The following is a 16,724-nucleotide window of genomic DNA, read 5'->3' on the forward strand; positions in this document are numbered from 1 at the left end:
TCATCACAAGGCCACTCGGCTTGACCATCAGAAGTTAGTCATTGTATTTGCTGGTGTTGAGCTACAGACAGTGTACACTACAGACTTCCGACAGCTGAAATGAGGGATCAGCTAAATAGTGAAGTGAGTGGATGAGTTGAGAGATACAGTGTCAAGATTTAAAGTGGCAAAGTGGGTCCCAGTGTTAACCATTGTCAGTGCATTCTGGCTCTGAGTCCTGCATGAGTCCTTCATATTGGTTGATTGCAATCAAGTCTATAACCAAATCAGCTCTATATTCTTTGTTGTATAAAAGGTTGATTTTCCACCAAATCCTTCTCCAGTAGAATCTGTGCAACATTGTTATACAAATACTTGATTTGACAGATTATTACCTTGCTCTTTGGAGCCGTCCTTCTGTTCCATGGAGACCAGGGCAGAAAAGTGCGCCTGGTCGTATGCCAGGACCAGGGGCGAGCGATGGCACTTGGCAGCTGGCACCTCCAGCGGTAGGTAGATGCCTCCAAACGGGATGGGAGCAAAGGCTAGGGAGGGGAGGAGAGGGGAGGGGAGGGGTATCGAGGGAGGGGTAACGAGTACATTAAACATTTGAAAAGCATGACCTCAGCACTGCTGCCAGACTGACAAAGGACACTGGGAGGATTTGAGCCAAAATCAAAATGGGCTTTCACCTCTAATTTCAATACATCAAACGGATCTTTGACTTGTAGGAGGCAAATTTACATCTACCACCAACTTTCAGCCTATTAGGGATGTTACATAACCAGGCCCGTAGCTACCATTGAGGACACCGAGGTCATGACGGTATAATAAAAAAAAAAAAGGTATTCTGCCATGTGACCTGTATGCAGAATATAAATTATATTATACGGGGAGACATTTATTTTTTATATCATTTTAAAGCAACAGCACAGTAAAGAGGATATTCATCTAACATGATGTATGTAGTTCTTTATAGATCTAGCACCTTAAGTTTGCTCTCAAAGTGCACCAGATTGAAGGATTTTACTTTAAAATGGACAAAATTTCCTCCCCCCACGCCACGCTAAAATGACCTGGGTATTTCTCAAACCCTGGCTACGGGCCTGTACATAACAAGAGTGCTGTCACCTCTCATATCATTAAATGGACCCTGGAGATATCTTTGAATGGTGTCAGGCAAATTAACAGCTGTTGTAATTTTAAGACTAATGAGGCTGTTGCATCAGTCCTCCTAAGATGAGTGCTGTTGGAGGCTTTCTGTGGACGGAATGTGTATGTGTATGTGTATGTGTATGTGTATGTGTATGTGTATGTATTGTATGTTTATGTGTATGTATTGTATGTGTATGTGTTATGTGTATGTATATGTGTATGTATTGTATGTTTATGTGTATGTATTGTATGTGTATGTGTATGTGTATGTATTGTATGTGTATGTGTATGTGTATGTATTGTATGTGTATGTGTATGTATTGTATGTGTATGTGTATGTGTATGTGTATGTGTATGTGTAATATGTGTATGTGTATGTATTGTATGTGTATGTGTATGTGTATGTGTATGTATTGTATGTGTATGTGTATGTGTAATATGTGTATGTGTATGTATTGTATGTGTATGTGTATGTGTATGTATTGTATGTGTATGTGTATGTGTATGTGTATGTATTGTATGTGTATGTGTATGTGTATGTGTATGTATTGTATGTGTATGTGTATGTATTGTATGTGTATGTGTATGTGTATGTATTGTATGTGTATGTGTATGTATTGTATGTGTATGTGTATGTGTATGTGTATGTGTATGTATTGTATGTGTATGTGTATGTGTATGTATTGTATGTTTATGTGTATGTATTGTATGTGTATGTGTATGTATATGTGTATGTATTGTATGTTTATGTGTATGTGTATGTATTGTATGTGTATGTGTATGTGTATGTGTATGTGTATGTATTGTATGTGTATGTGTATGTATTGTATGTGTATGTATTGTATGTGTATGTGTATGTATTGTATGTGTATGTATTGTATGTGTATGTGTATGTATTGTATGTGTATGTGTATGTATTGTATGTGTATGTGTATGTGTATGTGTATGTATTGTATGTGTATGTGTATGTGTATGTATTGTATGTGTATGTGTATGTGTATGTATTGTATGTGTATGTGTATGTATTGTATGTGTATGTATTGTATGTGTATGTATTGTATGTGTATGTGTATGTGTATGTATTGTATGTGTATGTGTATGTGTATGTATTGTATGTGTATGTGTATGTGTATGTGTATGTATTGTATGTGTATGTGTATGTGTATGTATTGTATGTGTATGTGTATGTGTATGTGTATGTGTATGTATTGTATGTGTATGTGTATGTATTGTATGTGTATGTGTATGTATTGTATGTGTATGTGTATGTGTATGTGTATGTGTATGTATTGTATGTGTATGTGTATGTGTATGTATTGTATGTGTATGTATTGTATGTGTATGTGTATGTGTATGTGTATGTATTGTATGTGTATGTGTATGTGTATGTATTGTATGTGTATGTGTATGTGTATGTGTATGTGTATGTGTATGTATGTATTGTATGTGTATGTGTATGTGTATGTGTATGTATTGTATGTGTATGTGTATGTGTATGTGTATGTGTATGTGTATGTGTATGCATGTGTTCGTTTTGTGTGACAGAATTGGGTCAAAGTAAAGTGTTTATTTTAACCTGCTTGATGTACCTACCTAGATGGGTGGTGCCCTCACCAGGACAACTCAGATAGCATCGATCAATCAGTCATCAATCATTGAGAAGCAAACTAATTTTCTTCCAAATATAAATGCAGTCCATCCATACTTCCTTGACTGGTGACTGGTTCAACTTTCTGAAACTTACTGTAAATGTCCCAAGTGGCAAACCCAAACCATCTGGGACATGAGGAGGAGAACACGTTTGATGGAGTGTAATAGCAAGATGATCTGACATGTGGGGCTTCTGGCAAACTTACCCTCTCCTCCAGAGTCCCTCAGCATGGTGTCAGCCACCACCACTATAGGTCTCCTAAGGACGTGCGCCAGGACAAAGACGTGGAACTCCTCTAAACTCTCGTACACAGGCTCGTCCGAGGACTCCGTCCTGCAGACAACAACACAGAGAGACAACTGTTTGCTTTGCGAACGAGCTGCAAAGCTGGAGCTCATCCTAATTTTATTTCTTTTAATTATGTTTTTCAGATTTCCCCCCCCATTTTCTCCCCAATTGTACTTGGCCAATTTTTTCCTCTGCTGCCCCGGTCGCTGCTCCCCCCTCTGCCGATCTGGGGAGAGCCGAGACTAGCACCATGCTTCCTCCGAGACATGCACAGTTGCCAGCCGCTTCTTTTCACCCGATAGCGGGAGCGTCACCGCTAGGACGTAGCACGTGGGAGGATCACGCTATTCCCACCAGTTCCCTTCCGCACTGACCAGAGGAGGTGCTAGTGCAGCGACCAGGAGCCAGGACAAATACCCTCAATCCAGCTTCCCTTCCGCAGAAACCATCAAATCGTGCCTGTACGGACGCCCGACCAAGCCGGAGGTAACACGAAGATGCCAACCTGCGCCCCTCGCGTTGATAGGCAGGGAATCTACCGCTACACTACCCGGGCGCCCGCTCATCATAATAGACTATAGTAGACTATAAACATAACCACACTCTTAAACTTAACGGAAACATTTGTGCCTAACCTCAAGGCAGTTACACACCGGGGAAGATGCGAATAAACGTTACAGAATACAGAATAATTTGCAGGTGAATTATTCCCCCAATTATATTCACACCAAACGTGACACGATTTTGTGGTTAAATAGATTCTAAACAAACTGTCGCGGCAAGAAGAATTTGTCAATGTTAAGCAGCAACGATGACATGTGAAGAGTCCAGCTTTAACACTGTGCCAGCGGTGCGTATTTGGCGACCTGAGAGCATTTGGCGAGCTGGAGCTGGTGATGGCGAGCTGAGGGTTGGTTCAAAATGTGTGCCAGGAGTGAGATAATGGTATATAGCGTTTTATAACTGAAGCATGAAGCACTTGGTGTCATTTTATAATGGAGACATGATTGATTTCCCTTTGAATGACGTTTGTAGGTGCGTCCTGTTGTTACCAATACACTGCTGCTGTGTGGCCGCCTGTGTGCTTGATGTGCCACCACAGTATTGTTGCATGTTATTTTGTCTATGTCTGTAGAGAACTGTTCACGCTGCAGACAAAAAATCTCCCAAAAATCCACCTTGATCCAAAAACATATGTGCCGCAATTTTGCTCAGTGGAATTTCGCCGTTGGTATGCATGGTTGCATTGACTGGATATAGGTTTGAAAAATAATATTGACGTGTGAATTAATTGCACAGGGGGGGAAAACGCCCCTGGTCTGTAAGGACCTTTACACAGAAAATGATTTCTATGATCAGTTTTTCGAAGGTGTAGTGACTTATTGACTTTTTGCCATGTGGGATTAATATAGAAAGAGGACTGAGATTTGTTTGACCTCTAAAAACAAGGAATCTAATATTGAGTTAGGGTTATGAAGCGTTGTACATAGCACCTCAATATATCCACCCCACTGCACTTACACTTGGCTAACAAAGTAAGACTTAAGTAGCTCTCCTGATATGCTACAGTGGGTAGCAGACTGACTCAAATCTGGGGCAGCCAGTCAGTTGTGATTATGAGCTCACTTGTTTGTTCATGAATAAAAACATGAGTGTGGCTAGTTGTGGCAGGCTAACAGGCCCCGCATTGTCCCAGCCAGACCTTACCCGTTGGTGCCGTTGGTGCTGTAGTGTATTCTGGGCTCACTGGAGGCTAGCTTCAGTAGCTCGTTCCACTCCTTCTGCCACTCCTCTTCCGTGTACACCAGGCCAGACTGAGGAGCAACACACGCACGCGTGTCGCACACACGCACGCACGCACGCACGCACGCACACACACACACACACACACACACACACACACACACACACACACACACACACACACACTTACTTTAGAGAGGGAATGCTAAATGTCACAAAAGCATGCACTGATACTACATACTGTCTACATAGAAGTAAGATAATCCTCATTGATGTTTTTTTTTTCATCTCCGTCAGTGGAAAGGCACTACTGGTACACAAGCGCTTTTTCACAAGTGTCCGCCTTCACATTCATACAGTGACACACTCAGCAGCCGACTGCAGCCACTGTCCTCTGTTGTTGGTCACTGAGCAGCTCCACTACAGCTCTTGTGGTTGAAGTGAATGACTTGAAGCTAACTCTTATACAGTAGGTATGGATGGGCATTACTCATTCACTGTCCTTGCCTATTTATCCCCAAATGGTCCCAAGGATTCAAACCAGTGACCTTCCTGTCACAAGCTGGCTTCTCTATCCCTTAGGCCAGCGGTTCTCAAACGGGGGTCCCGGGAGCCCCAGGGGTCCGTGGCACTTTGCTAGGGGGTCCGCGAAAGGTTTTCAGGAAAATAAAAAAAACTTTTTTGTGTGTGCAAAAGCTTCATAGTTCAATGAAAATATTGTATGCTTTAAATCTAAAATTCTTCATGGATTACATTCCAATGTAACAACCTATCAATTTAAAAGTCAAGTACGTTACAGTGGAAACAATTAAGCTTAGCCCAAAATCATAAATCAGAATAAGGGGGTCCCCGGTATCTTGTAAGGGCTCCTTGGCTGAAAAACATTTGAGAACCTCTGCCTTAGGCCACCACCGGCCTCATAGCATCATCACAGAGTTATAAAAGAGACCTATGGGCCTTTTACATTGGCACGTTTGGGCGCGCCAAGCCATGCCATGCCATGCCATTTTGCGCTGATTTCTGTTTCCAGTTGAAGAAATGACGTGCCAAGAGGTGCCATACAGCGCTTGAGATGGACATGCTCCGTCCGGAGTGTGGGGCCAAAGTGCGCCGAACCCGCCTCCAAACGGGCTGCGGTGGTGACGTCTCACCAACTGCAGCCGACCCGTGACGACCCCTCTAAATCCTCCTCAAAGAGCTGTGTTGCACGTGTAGTTTGCAATGAGAAACTCTCATGCCTGAAAACACACCTCTTTGTTCTGCTGGGTCTGCTGCCACCTCCACCTGCGCCTCAGCGCCTCCCTCTCCGGGCCGTGATCCATCAACGCATACAGGGACTTCCGCAGCATCAGGTCCCGGTCATGGAAGCCCCACATACCTGCATTGGGACATTGTGACACTTATCAGGCTTGAGTTGTTATCGAGCTATTATGAAATTAACATTAATTAAGAAATGATGCAATATGAAAGATGAAGTATTGTTGCCACAGTATGTGTTATGAATTGTGTTTTTTGGCTACTACTAATTCTGATTGATTCTGATTGATTGATTATTGTTGATGTTGATTATGGAGATTTATGCATGCCAGTTGCTGAAGGGATTGGCTGTGGTGTGGTTTGGCACTTGGCACCCCCACCCCTTGCTATTGTGTCGGGCAGGGTTCACCAGGCACGCAGCTATACGGTTTTAGACCGCTTCTAAGCACTTACCATTGATTTGACTGTTATTTCGTTTTTACTGCACCACTGCCAATAAATGAAGCCTGCGTTAGTTCATTCAAGACATGATGTCATAGGCGACGCCCCAGCTGTACCAACTGACAGCCTCTGTTTGGTTCACCGTTTAACAAATTCTCCAATCACAGTCATTCTCACAACAAGGCGGTCCGTTTAAATAGGGCAGCCACTCACTCACTGATCTGTTCCCCACCTTGCTGATCGTTGCGGCTGCTGGCAACGCTTTGCCACCTCCACCCCAGCCTCCACCTTTTAGATCAAATGCTATCATGTATTGTAGCTCTGGAGTCTGCATGGCTCGAAAAATGAACATGTTTCCATGTCTTGCTTTTAGGCTCCCTCTTTTACTTTCTATGGTTTAAATGTATCTGGAATATTTTATTCCCATGGGGGATTCTGCTTGCTCTCCCTGCTCGGCGTAGCATGCTTGCTGAGCCGAGTTCAGGGAGAATTAAATTAATTAAATATTAAATTAAATATTAAATGAATTCTAAGAGCGGAGCCTTCAACGCCAAACATAATTGTATGCATTGTATTCATAATACAATAAATGGTTAATTCTATGACTTGAGTGTTCTTGAATGAACTTCACTCTCTGGTAAGACTTTCATTTGGAAAGACATTGGAAAATAAATTGGAATTGAATCTAAAGTTGTTGTTGGCATTTACTGGAGTGCGCTTTGGCGCGTCTATCATGGCTGTATGCCTGGGAACCATACAGAGCAAAGCGTCTATCATGGCTGTATGCCTGGGAACCATACAGAGCAAAATGTAACCACCGTTTGAAATCAAGAAAGGATTGCTCATTTACAAGGGCTGGAACAATGCCTAAACATCAGTCTAAGGCCCTATTAATTTTCTGGGCTAGAGCTCCTCAGTGGGTGACACAGGCTAACTGAATTTGCACTCCAACATTTTAAAATGCAATTAGTGCTTAAGCTAACAATGCTCTTAATGAATGCTAATGGAGTGTGAACTTCCAGTGTATTGGGGTCTCGTTTGAAAGGTTACAACACTCACCAAGGGACGCAGCGTGTAACAAGCAATTTCCGTCTCCACTCGTCGCCAGGGGTAACAGACTCTGACAGTTGGGACCCACCCTCGTCCACCAGTTCAGTCGCCCTGCGGGCAAACAGGAAGAACCAGGAACAACTCAGCTGTTTGAAATACAAACATGGCTCAGAACATATCCAAAACAAGCGAGGTAGTTGTAAGTCATGTGTGAGGTAAATGTACTGTATCAACACTACATTTCCATTTTGTCACCTGAAATACATGCTTCAGTAAATAAAATGTTATTCCATAACAAGCTTTACTTTCATGTCAGCAGTTATTTAATAAGAGCATGTAATAATGTATATTTTATCAAAAATGGTTAGGCCATTGAAATGAAACACACTTTTTTCCTGTTATCTTGTGTTGGAATTAAACTCATGGAAGTGCGGACACTTTTCAGCTCCTCTCACCAGCTTGCTCCAAGGCCACCATCATTGACTGCTCAATCAGGTCCCTCTCGATGAAGCCGCGGAAGTCGTCCCGGTAAAGGCTGAGGTCTGGGAGTTGGAACGTGCAGAGCGGTGTGTCCAGGAGGAGCTCACTGCTGCTGCCGCCAGTGCTCGAGACGTGCGACCGCGCCAGAGACACGATGGTTGAACTGGCGTGTGAGATTCCTCGCGACAGACGCTTCTCCGTAGCAGCTGAAAGAGGGAGAAAATAGTTGTACCGTATATTATTTTTTAAGGTATTTCCATTCGTTTAGGTAGCAAACAGTGGAGAGAGACAAGAGACATAGGAGAGAGAGAGAGAGAGAAGGGGGCGATATGTTACAATGGTCATGGTAGTTTGGATAAAGCTAAACCCCTTAATTCACCAGGGCAGGGAAGGTTTTGCTGAACATGCACGGACTGAATAGACGGATCATTTTGTGCAATGATGCATGAAAACTGTCAACATCCAAAACAATTTCCATCTCATGGAATATGCTAAAGCTGCCTGACAAGGATTTGACCAATGACGTTGCAAGTACATGGTGTGCTGCTTCGCCCGCCAAAAAATACATTATGATTCGTTGGGTGGGGCGGGGGCAGCTGACCCTCACCTCCCCTCATGAAGATAGAACACGCAATGCAAATGATCGCAGTGAGTTTGTTCATCTGGTAATCATTGAAGCCAGTGTTTTGGGGGGGGGGGTTGGAGTAATGAATGCTGCACACTAGTGTCCTGGCTCCAGACCGTCGAAGCCACGCCCACTCCACAGTTGTGGATTTGAAAAGGGGAAATGAGTTTATGAGTTGACGCTCAGTCTGAATATCAGGCGAGCACACTAGGGTGACGTGTGTTGTTAATCTATGGGGATGGAAGAACTACATTCTGTTTTGTCCAAAAAAGTGATGTGTACAGTCAGACTACACAATTGAAGGTAGACCAATAGAAATGTTTCACTTGCCAGTGGTCTCACCTTGCACCACCTCATCTTGGCGGTGGAGTAAGGGCCGTCCCACCCTGGCCATCTCCTTCTCAGGGGCGAGATACGTCCTCTCCTCGGCGAACGAGTACGTCAGGTTCCCAGCATGCACCTGTCGCAGCTGCTCAAAGTCGCTGAGGGCAGCGGTGAAATCCCAGTTCTTGCCTGCAGACAGAGGGAACAGACGAGAACAACATCCGGCCTGAGCCAACAGGTCTTAGCCTGACAGAAAAACCTGGTTTCTCTGTCTGACTCCGGTTTCTCCGTCTGACACATCCTTAATTAGTTTAAATATTGACCAAAAGTCAACACGACCATAGGCTCCCTTATCTTCTGTAAAGGCCACTGGCACATTCCTTTGCTATGGTAAATAGCACAGTTTGGAGCAGCTGCAGGTCTTGGCTTGCTGCTGTTCACTGCAGTGCATTACATTTTTAACCCATATTCTTATCTGCAACTTGTGTTGCTGCTAGGCAACAACAGCCCAGCTGACTCCGACTATACCTGCCTTCTGCCCGTGAATGTCGGCCTAACCAAGCAGCAGCTTTCACAGTAAGCTGCTCAAACTGGCTGATGCTCATAAAACAAAAGTGTTTTTTTAGCAGTGGTCCACTTGTCACGGAAAACACTTGAGTGTAACTAACAAGCAGCCCGACTGTAATTTGGTGTAATGTTGTGTTTTTGTGTTTCTTACTTCAATTGAAAGTTGATGTTAAATTTTAAATGAATTAATCGAATGATATAGTAGTGTTTCCCACAGGATTCTGAGAGATTGTGGTGGGTGGACCACAGACTCCCTAGTGTGAGTAAAATACATCCATTTGGTGCACTTTGAGAGCAAAATTAAGAGGCTAGATCTATGAAGAACACTTCAAATCCTCCTTACTGTGCTGTGGGTTTATAATGATCACAAAATAAATGTTTCCCTATATATCCTGCATACAGGTCACTATATGGAATACTGCTTGCTTAAATACAATGGCCCATCGATACCAAAATGACTTCCAGGGGAGAACTCAAATATAAAGTAACATTTTGTAGGTATAAACAAAAGCAAAATAAAATAAAATGGAAATTTCCTAACTTTCATTGGAGTGATATTCAGCCAAGACAATACTAAAGCAGGAGTTTGTATTCAGGTGACTGCAAACTCCTGCTTTAGGTGTCCTGTGACTGTGGGATGGTTTAGTGATGTGAGATAACAGAAGAATGTACCTGTATGAGAATCAAACAAATCATGGAATTTATCAGAAAAGGGGTTATGAGGGGGTTATGATAATGATGAGGCAGCTGACTCTGTCAAATTCCGCTCCGGCTGCAGCTCTCTGACAGCTGAAAACACTATATTCTAACATGTGTCGCACTCGGTGGATTTCTGTCATTAGTAACTGTAAATGCGGCATTAACGTTACCTGCCGTGTTGCCAGAGTGGCGTGGATCGTAATCAACACACAGTGCACTGGAGAAGGCTCTGCCTGTATCATAATCAACACACAGTGTACGGGAGAAGGCTCTGCCTGTATCATAATCAACAGCACACAGTGTACTGGAGAAGGCTCTGCCTGTATCATAATCAACAGCACACAGTGTACTGGAGAAGGCTCTGCCTGTATCATAATCAACACACAGTGTACGGGAGAAGGCTCTGCCTGTATCATAATCAACAGCACACAGTGTACTGGAGAAGGCTCTGCCTGTATCATAATCAACACACAGTGTACGGGAGAAGGCTCTGCCTGTATCATAATCAACAGCACACAGTGTACTGGAGAAGGCTCTGCCTGTATCATAATCAACAGCACACAGTGCACTGGAGAAGGCTCTGCCTGTATCATAATCAACACACAGTGCACTGGAGAAGGCTCTGCCTGTATCATAATCAACACACACAGTGTACTGGAGAAGGCTCTGTCTGTATCATAATCAACACACACAGTGCACTGGAGAAGGCTCTGCCTGTATCATAATCAACACACACAGTGCACTGGAGAAGGCTCTGTCTGTATCATAATCAACACACAGTGCACTGGAGAAGGCTCTGCCTGTATCATAATCAACACACACAGTGCACTGGAGAAGGCTCTGTCTGTATCATAATCAACAACACACAGTGCACTGGAGAAGGCTCTGTCTGTATCATAATCAACAACACACAGTGCACTGGAGAAGGCTCTGCCTGTATCATAATCAACAACACACAGTGTACTGGAGAAGGCTCTGCCTGTATCATAATCAACACACAGTGCACTGGAGAAGGCTCTGCCTGTATCATAATCAACACACAGTGTACTGGAGAAGGCTCTGTCTGTATCATAATCAACACACAGTGCACTGGAGAAGGCTCTGCCTGTATCATAATCAACACACAGTGTACTGGAGAAGGCTCTGTCTGTATCATAATCAACAGCACACAGTGTACTGGAGAAGGCTCTGCCTGTATCATAATCAACAACACACAGTGTACTGGAGAAGGCTCTGCCTGTATCATAATCAACACACAGTGCACTGGAGAAGGCTCTGCCTGTATCATAATCAACACACAGTGCACTGGAGAAGGCTCTGCCTGTATCATAATCAACACACAGTGTACTGGAGAAGGCTCTGCCTGTATCATAATCAACACACAGTGTACGGGAGAAGGCTCTGCCTGTATCATAATCAACAGCACACAGTGTACTGGAGAAGGCTCTGCCTGTATCATAATCAACAGCACACAGTGCACTGGAGAAGGCTCTGCCTGTATCATAATCAACACACAGTGCACTGGAGAAGGCTCTGCCTGTATCATAATCAACACACACAGTGTACTGGAGAAGGCTCTGCCTGTATCATAATCAACACACACAGTGTACTGGAGAAGGCTCTGCCTGTATCATAATCAACAGCACACAGTGCACTGGAGAAGGCTCTGCCTGTATCATAATCAACACACACAGTGTACTGGAGAAGGCTCTGCCTGTATCATAATCAACAACACACAGTGTACTGGAGAAGGCTCTGCCTGTATCATAATCAACACACAGTGCACTGGAGAAGGCTCTGCCTGTATCATAATCAACACACACAGTGTACTGGAGAAGGCTCTGCCTGTATCATAATCAACAACACACAGTGCACTGGAGAAGGCTCTGCCTGTATCATAATCAACACACACAGTGCACTGGAGAAGGCTCTGCCTGTATCATAATCAACACACAGTGCACTGGAGAAGGCTCTGCCTGTATCATAATCAACACACAGTGCACTGGAGAAGGCTCTGCCTGTATCATAATCAACAACACACAGTGCACTGGAGAAGGCTCTGCCTGTATCATAATCAACAGCACACAGTGTACTGGAGAAGGCTCTGCCTGTATCATAATCAACAACACACAGTGCACTGGAGAAGGCTCTGCCTGTATCATAATCAACACACAGTGCACTGGAGAAGGCTCTGCCTGTATCATAATCAACACACAGTGCACTGGAGAAGGCTCTGCCTGTATCATAATCAACACACACAGTGCACTGGAGAAGGCTCTGCCTGTATCATAATCAACACACACAGTGTACTGGAGAAGGCTCTGCCTGTATCATAATCAACACACAGTGTACTGGAGAAGGCTCTGCCTGTATCATAATCAACAGCACAGTGCACTGGAGAAGGTTCTGCCTGTATCATAATCAACACACACAGTGTACTGGAGAAGGCTCTGCCTGTATCATAATCAACACACAGTGTACTGGAGAAGGCTCTGCCTGTATCATAATCAACACACAGTGTACTGGAGAAGGCTCTGCCTGTATCATAATCAACACACAGTGCACTGGAGAAGGCTCTGCCTGTATTGTAATCAACACACAGTGTACTGGAGAAGGCTCTGCCTGTATCATAATCAACAGCACACAGTGCACTGGAGAAGGCTCTGCCTGTATCATAATCAACACACATTGTACTGGAGAAGGCTCTGCCTGTATCATAATCAGCACACAGTGCACTGAAATGGCTACAACTGCTGCTGGGAGATTATCTAAAAAACAACAACGAAAAAGCAATTTTCTCCCCAATTGTACTTGGCCAATTTCCCCCTGCTGCCCCAGCCGCTGCTCCACCCTCTGCCGATCTGGGGAGAGCCGTAGACTAGCACCATGCTTCCTACGACACATGCGCAGTTGCCAGCCGCTTCTTTTCACCTGACAGAGGGGAGCTTCACCGGCAGGACATAGCACATGGGAGGATCACGCTATTCCCATCAGTTCCCTTCCGCCCCCCCCCCCCGAACAGGCGCCCACGACCGACCAGAGGAGGCGCTAGGGCAGCGACCAGGACACATACCCTTAATCCAGCTTCCCACCCACAGACACAGCCAATTGTGCCTGTATGGAAGCCCGACCAAGCCGGAGGTAACACGCGGGCGTAAACCTGCGACCTTCATGTTGGCAGACCTTCATGTTGGTAGACCTTCATGTTGGTAGACCTTCATGTTGGTAGGCAGCATGGAATTTCCCGCTTCACTACCCGGACGCCCTGAGATGATCTGAAGTTGAACATTACTTGGCTTGTGTTAAATGAACCTAACGTTCATCAATTATAAATGCCATGCAGCCCTTCATTCAAAAGTCTCGAGCGCCCTGCCATAAATCATCAATTAACGTTAGTCTCGCATATCCAGACGTATCTTCACACTTGACAGCGTAGAAAGTGTATGACAAATTGACCTTTGTCTCGCAAAGGTAATTATCGAGTCATTTAATCAAAACATGTTTACAAGTTACGACCGCTGCCGATTGCTGAAGATGAACTAACAGTAGCCTTGACGCGTTTCATAGAATGAAGGCTGTCTCACGTCGAAGCTAAACTAACAGATACTGCACATACGGCTGCTGTCCAGTGTCCTGTGTGAGAGAGACAGCGGGGCAAGGTGGGGTTGAGCGAGGGAAAAAACAAAACTCCGCCATCTTGTTATGGCACACCGCCACGAAAGGATCAATGTATGGGAAACACTGTGTAGTGAGACGCATGACTCTTGGGGCTTGACATTTTGTTTTGTTTGTATTGTTTTGTTTATTTCCGAAAAAAAGACATATTGACCTCCCGACACCAGCAGCGGCATAATGAAGTCCCACAATGCTTTGCAACTCACCCTCCAGCAGGTCTCTGGCCAATCCCGGTTCGGCTCCAGTGGAACGGACAAAGTCGGACAGGACTGCGTCCATATCCACGGTCATGTGATCATGAATTCACAGTGTGGCGGTTTGCATCAGGGCAGAGAAAAAAAGAAAAGAAACAAACAAACAAACGGGGACCTGCCCTCCCCAGGAGGGCCAGGATAGCAGGGGGAGGGGGAGCGTGGCTCTCTACCTCACACTACCCGACCAGCCACACCTGAAAAGAGAACAAAGATCAAATCAGATCAAACCTGCCGGAGGCAAAAAAAAAATAATAATCAAAAGTGTAAAACATTTTCTAGAAAGCTTTCCAATAGACCAGGCAAGACAAGAGAGGCATTTCAGAGCTTGAATATTGACAACAACAAATGAGGCACACAGACATAATAATAACCCTGTTCACCCCCTTTTCATGTGAAGCCTGTTTTGGTCGGGGTCCCTTTGAACTTTTGACCTCTGCAGTCACATGTCCCCACCCGTGACAACAGCTGTGGCTCACAGAGAACAGGTTTCACAAAGGTGCTTGCTAATATTTGCATTGAATACCAATAAAAGAGTCAAATGACAACCTGAGTCAGCTAGCTGTGTCATGTTTTTCACAGAAGCAGCCCTACTTCATGGTTGAAATCTCTATATTGTTTTTGTGCAGCACCTGCCCACTTGAAGTGAGAAAAGCTGTCGGGACCGAATCCGATTGCTTCAATCGCGATGATTTTTTTTCTTCAAAGCTTGACAGTGAGGATGCTAAATGTTTTAAAAGATACTTCAATACTCATTTCAAATGTGACTCGCCGTATTGCCAAATAGATCCTTTTTTATGTTTGTAAACGGCGATTCCGTATTTTGTAGGCGGAGCCGAACTGTTTACAGAAAGTGACAAGCTAGCGGGTTGAGCTGTCATAGAAATATGGAAGGTCCGGATGCCTTCTCCACATATTTTAAAGCTTTGCCAGCAACAGACAGGTTATCTTACACAAATAAGCTAACTTGTTCAATGGGGTGAGACAAATAAGCTAACTTTTTCAATGGTGTGAGGTTTCCTGACCCGTACTGCGTACTCACTGTCAGGATGGGTCTAGGATCCAACTACATCGCCAAAGTTGCAGTGCCGGACATCGTCATAATTCCTAGTGGGGAAAGTCCAGCGTCTCTACGGCACAGGACGTCTTTTTTACCCGTATTGCGGGGATCTCTCTAGTTTCGGCTTCACTTGCTTCCTCAGAGTTTTGGTTATGTGTGCGCAACTAACCCTGTGACGTGCCCTCCAAATGGGTCTATAGATCTACTACCTACCGGAGACAAAAGGATTTTCCAGCCAGAGAGCCAGGGCACAAAGGGCATGTGGAGATGCTAACAATGACAGAGATTCAGAAAGAATCCACACTACATCCAAGAGTAAGACAAAGCAATTAGCAAGCAAGCTAAATCAATCAGGGGAAAACTGGATACAGATATTATATGCAAATATGTGCCTGTGTATTCTTCTTATTGGTGTGATATGGATGGATTTTGGATCATACCCACAAATATCAATCCATCCACAATGATTTTAGATTTTGATAAATCTTCAAATAAAAGTAGAATTGGAGATATAATTTGTATGTTATGAGTGTTTTTGATCTGAATTAAAGATACCAATCAAGCTTCTTGTCATATCCATTGTCAAAGTCAAATTTCAATTCAATTTGGTTGACCATCATCATGTGACGTGAGGAAATAATGTGCCACGAAAAATGCCCCCTTTATTAAATGATTTAAATAGGTTATTTCACTTCTCAAATATCAATGGCGGATCTAAAGAACCCGCAGCATCAGTCAGGCACTAAAATCAATGAAGAAACATTATCAAGATAGTCCGAAAAAAGAGGGAGAATCAATGGGCCATTGATACAAAGGATGTAGAAGGCAATCGATGCACACAAAGATAATAAGGATCAAAATAGTCCCAGCTAAAAGACAGACCTATGGGGGCTCAGCTAAAGCCAAAAGCCTTTATTCAACCAAGGAGGTTTTTTGGACCACGCTTACACTTTTTCAGCAGTGCCTTGCATCACATTCAGACAGTTAGGCCAGCAGTTCCCAACCTTTTCCACCTCAGGGCCCACTTGAAAATCTCAAAACTTTTTGCGGCCCACCTCTGATGCCATAAAAAAAATACAGAGGCCAAATAATGCGTTTTCAGAGCACTTGTTATTTTCCAGTCACTAACACAGCATCTGAAACATGTTGAATCGCTGATTAGGCTATATGCAGTACTGTAGTTGGTAACTGATGATCTTCCAGTCACAGCCTATTCTGTAACCTTTAGGCTGACCCGCTGCCCTTCCTGGGTTAATATAATTTATTTCATAGCATGTAATCTGATAAATGATATATTAACTTGATTAATCAGTTTGGCTCTCTTTGAATAGGCCAAGTGTGCATGAAGCAATGTCTCAAACTGAATGACTGTTCAAGAAGCTATTGTAATCTTATCTACCGTAATCTGAAATCTCATTTTAGGGAGGTACAGTATGATTATGGCTAGAAAGAAAGAAAGAAAAGAACAAGAAGATAATC

At 43.9% G+C, this 16,724-nt stretch overlaps 1 protein-coding gene across 1 annotated transcript in view; it reads right to left on the reverse strand.

Moving 5' to 3' along the window:
* The window catches only part of otud7b (OTU deubiquitinase 7B), a gene marked incomplete at both ends in the record, with an annotated part of 29,112 nt that extends 14,887 nt beyond the window's left edge, over nt 1-14,225 (reverse strand). Inside the window, 8 exons of the mRNA XM_083642939.1 lie at nt 375-524; nt 2,991-3,118; nt 4,781-4,887; nt 6,067-6,194; nt 7,574-7,675; nt 8,020-8,250; nt 9,012-9,182; nt 14,141-14,225. Coding sequence (XP_083499065.1) covers nt 375-524; nt 2,991-3,118; nt 4,781-4,887; nt 6,067-6,194; nt 7,574-7,675; nt 8,020-8,250; nt 9,012-9,182; nt 14,141-14,225 — 1,102 coding nt within the window. The remainder of the gene's footprint in view (nt 1-374; nt 525-2,990; nt 3,119-4,780; nt 4,888-6,066; nt 6,195-7,573; nt 7,676-8,019; nt 8,251-9,011; nt 9,183-14,140) is intronic.
* Between the last annotated feature and the right edge of the window lie 2,499 nt (nt 14,226-16,724).

The sequence above is a fragment of the Poromitra crassiceps genome (assembly GCF_964638095.1).
Source record: "Poromitra crassiceps genome assembly, chromosome: 1".
NCBI lineage: Eukaryota > Metazoa > Chordata > Actinopteri > Beryciformes > Melamphaidae > Poromitra > Poromitra crassiceps.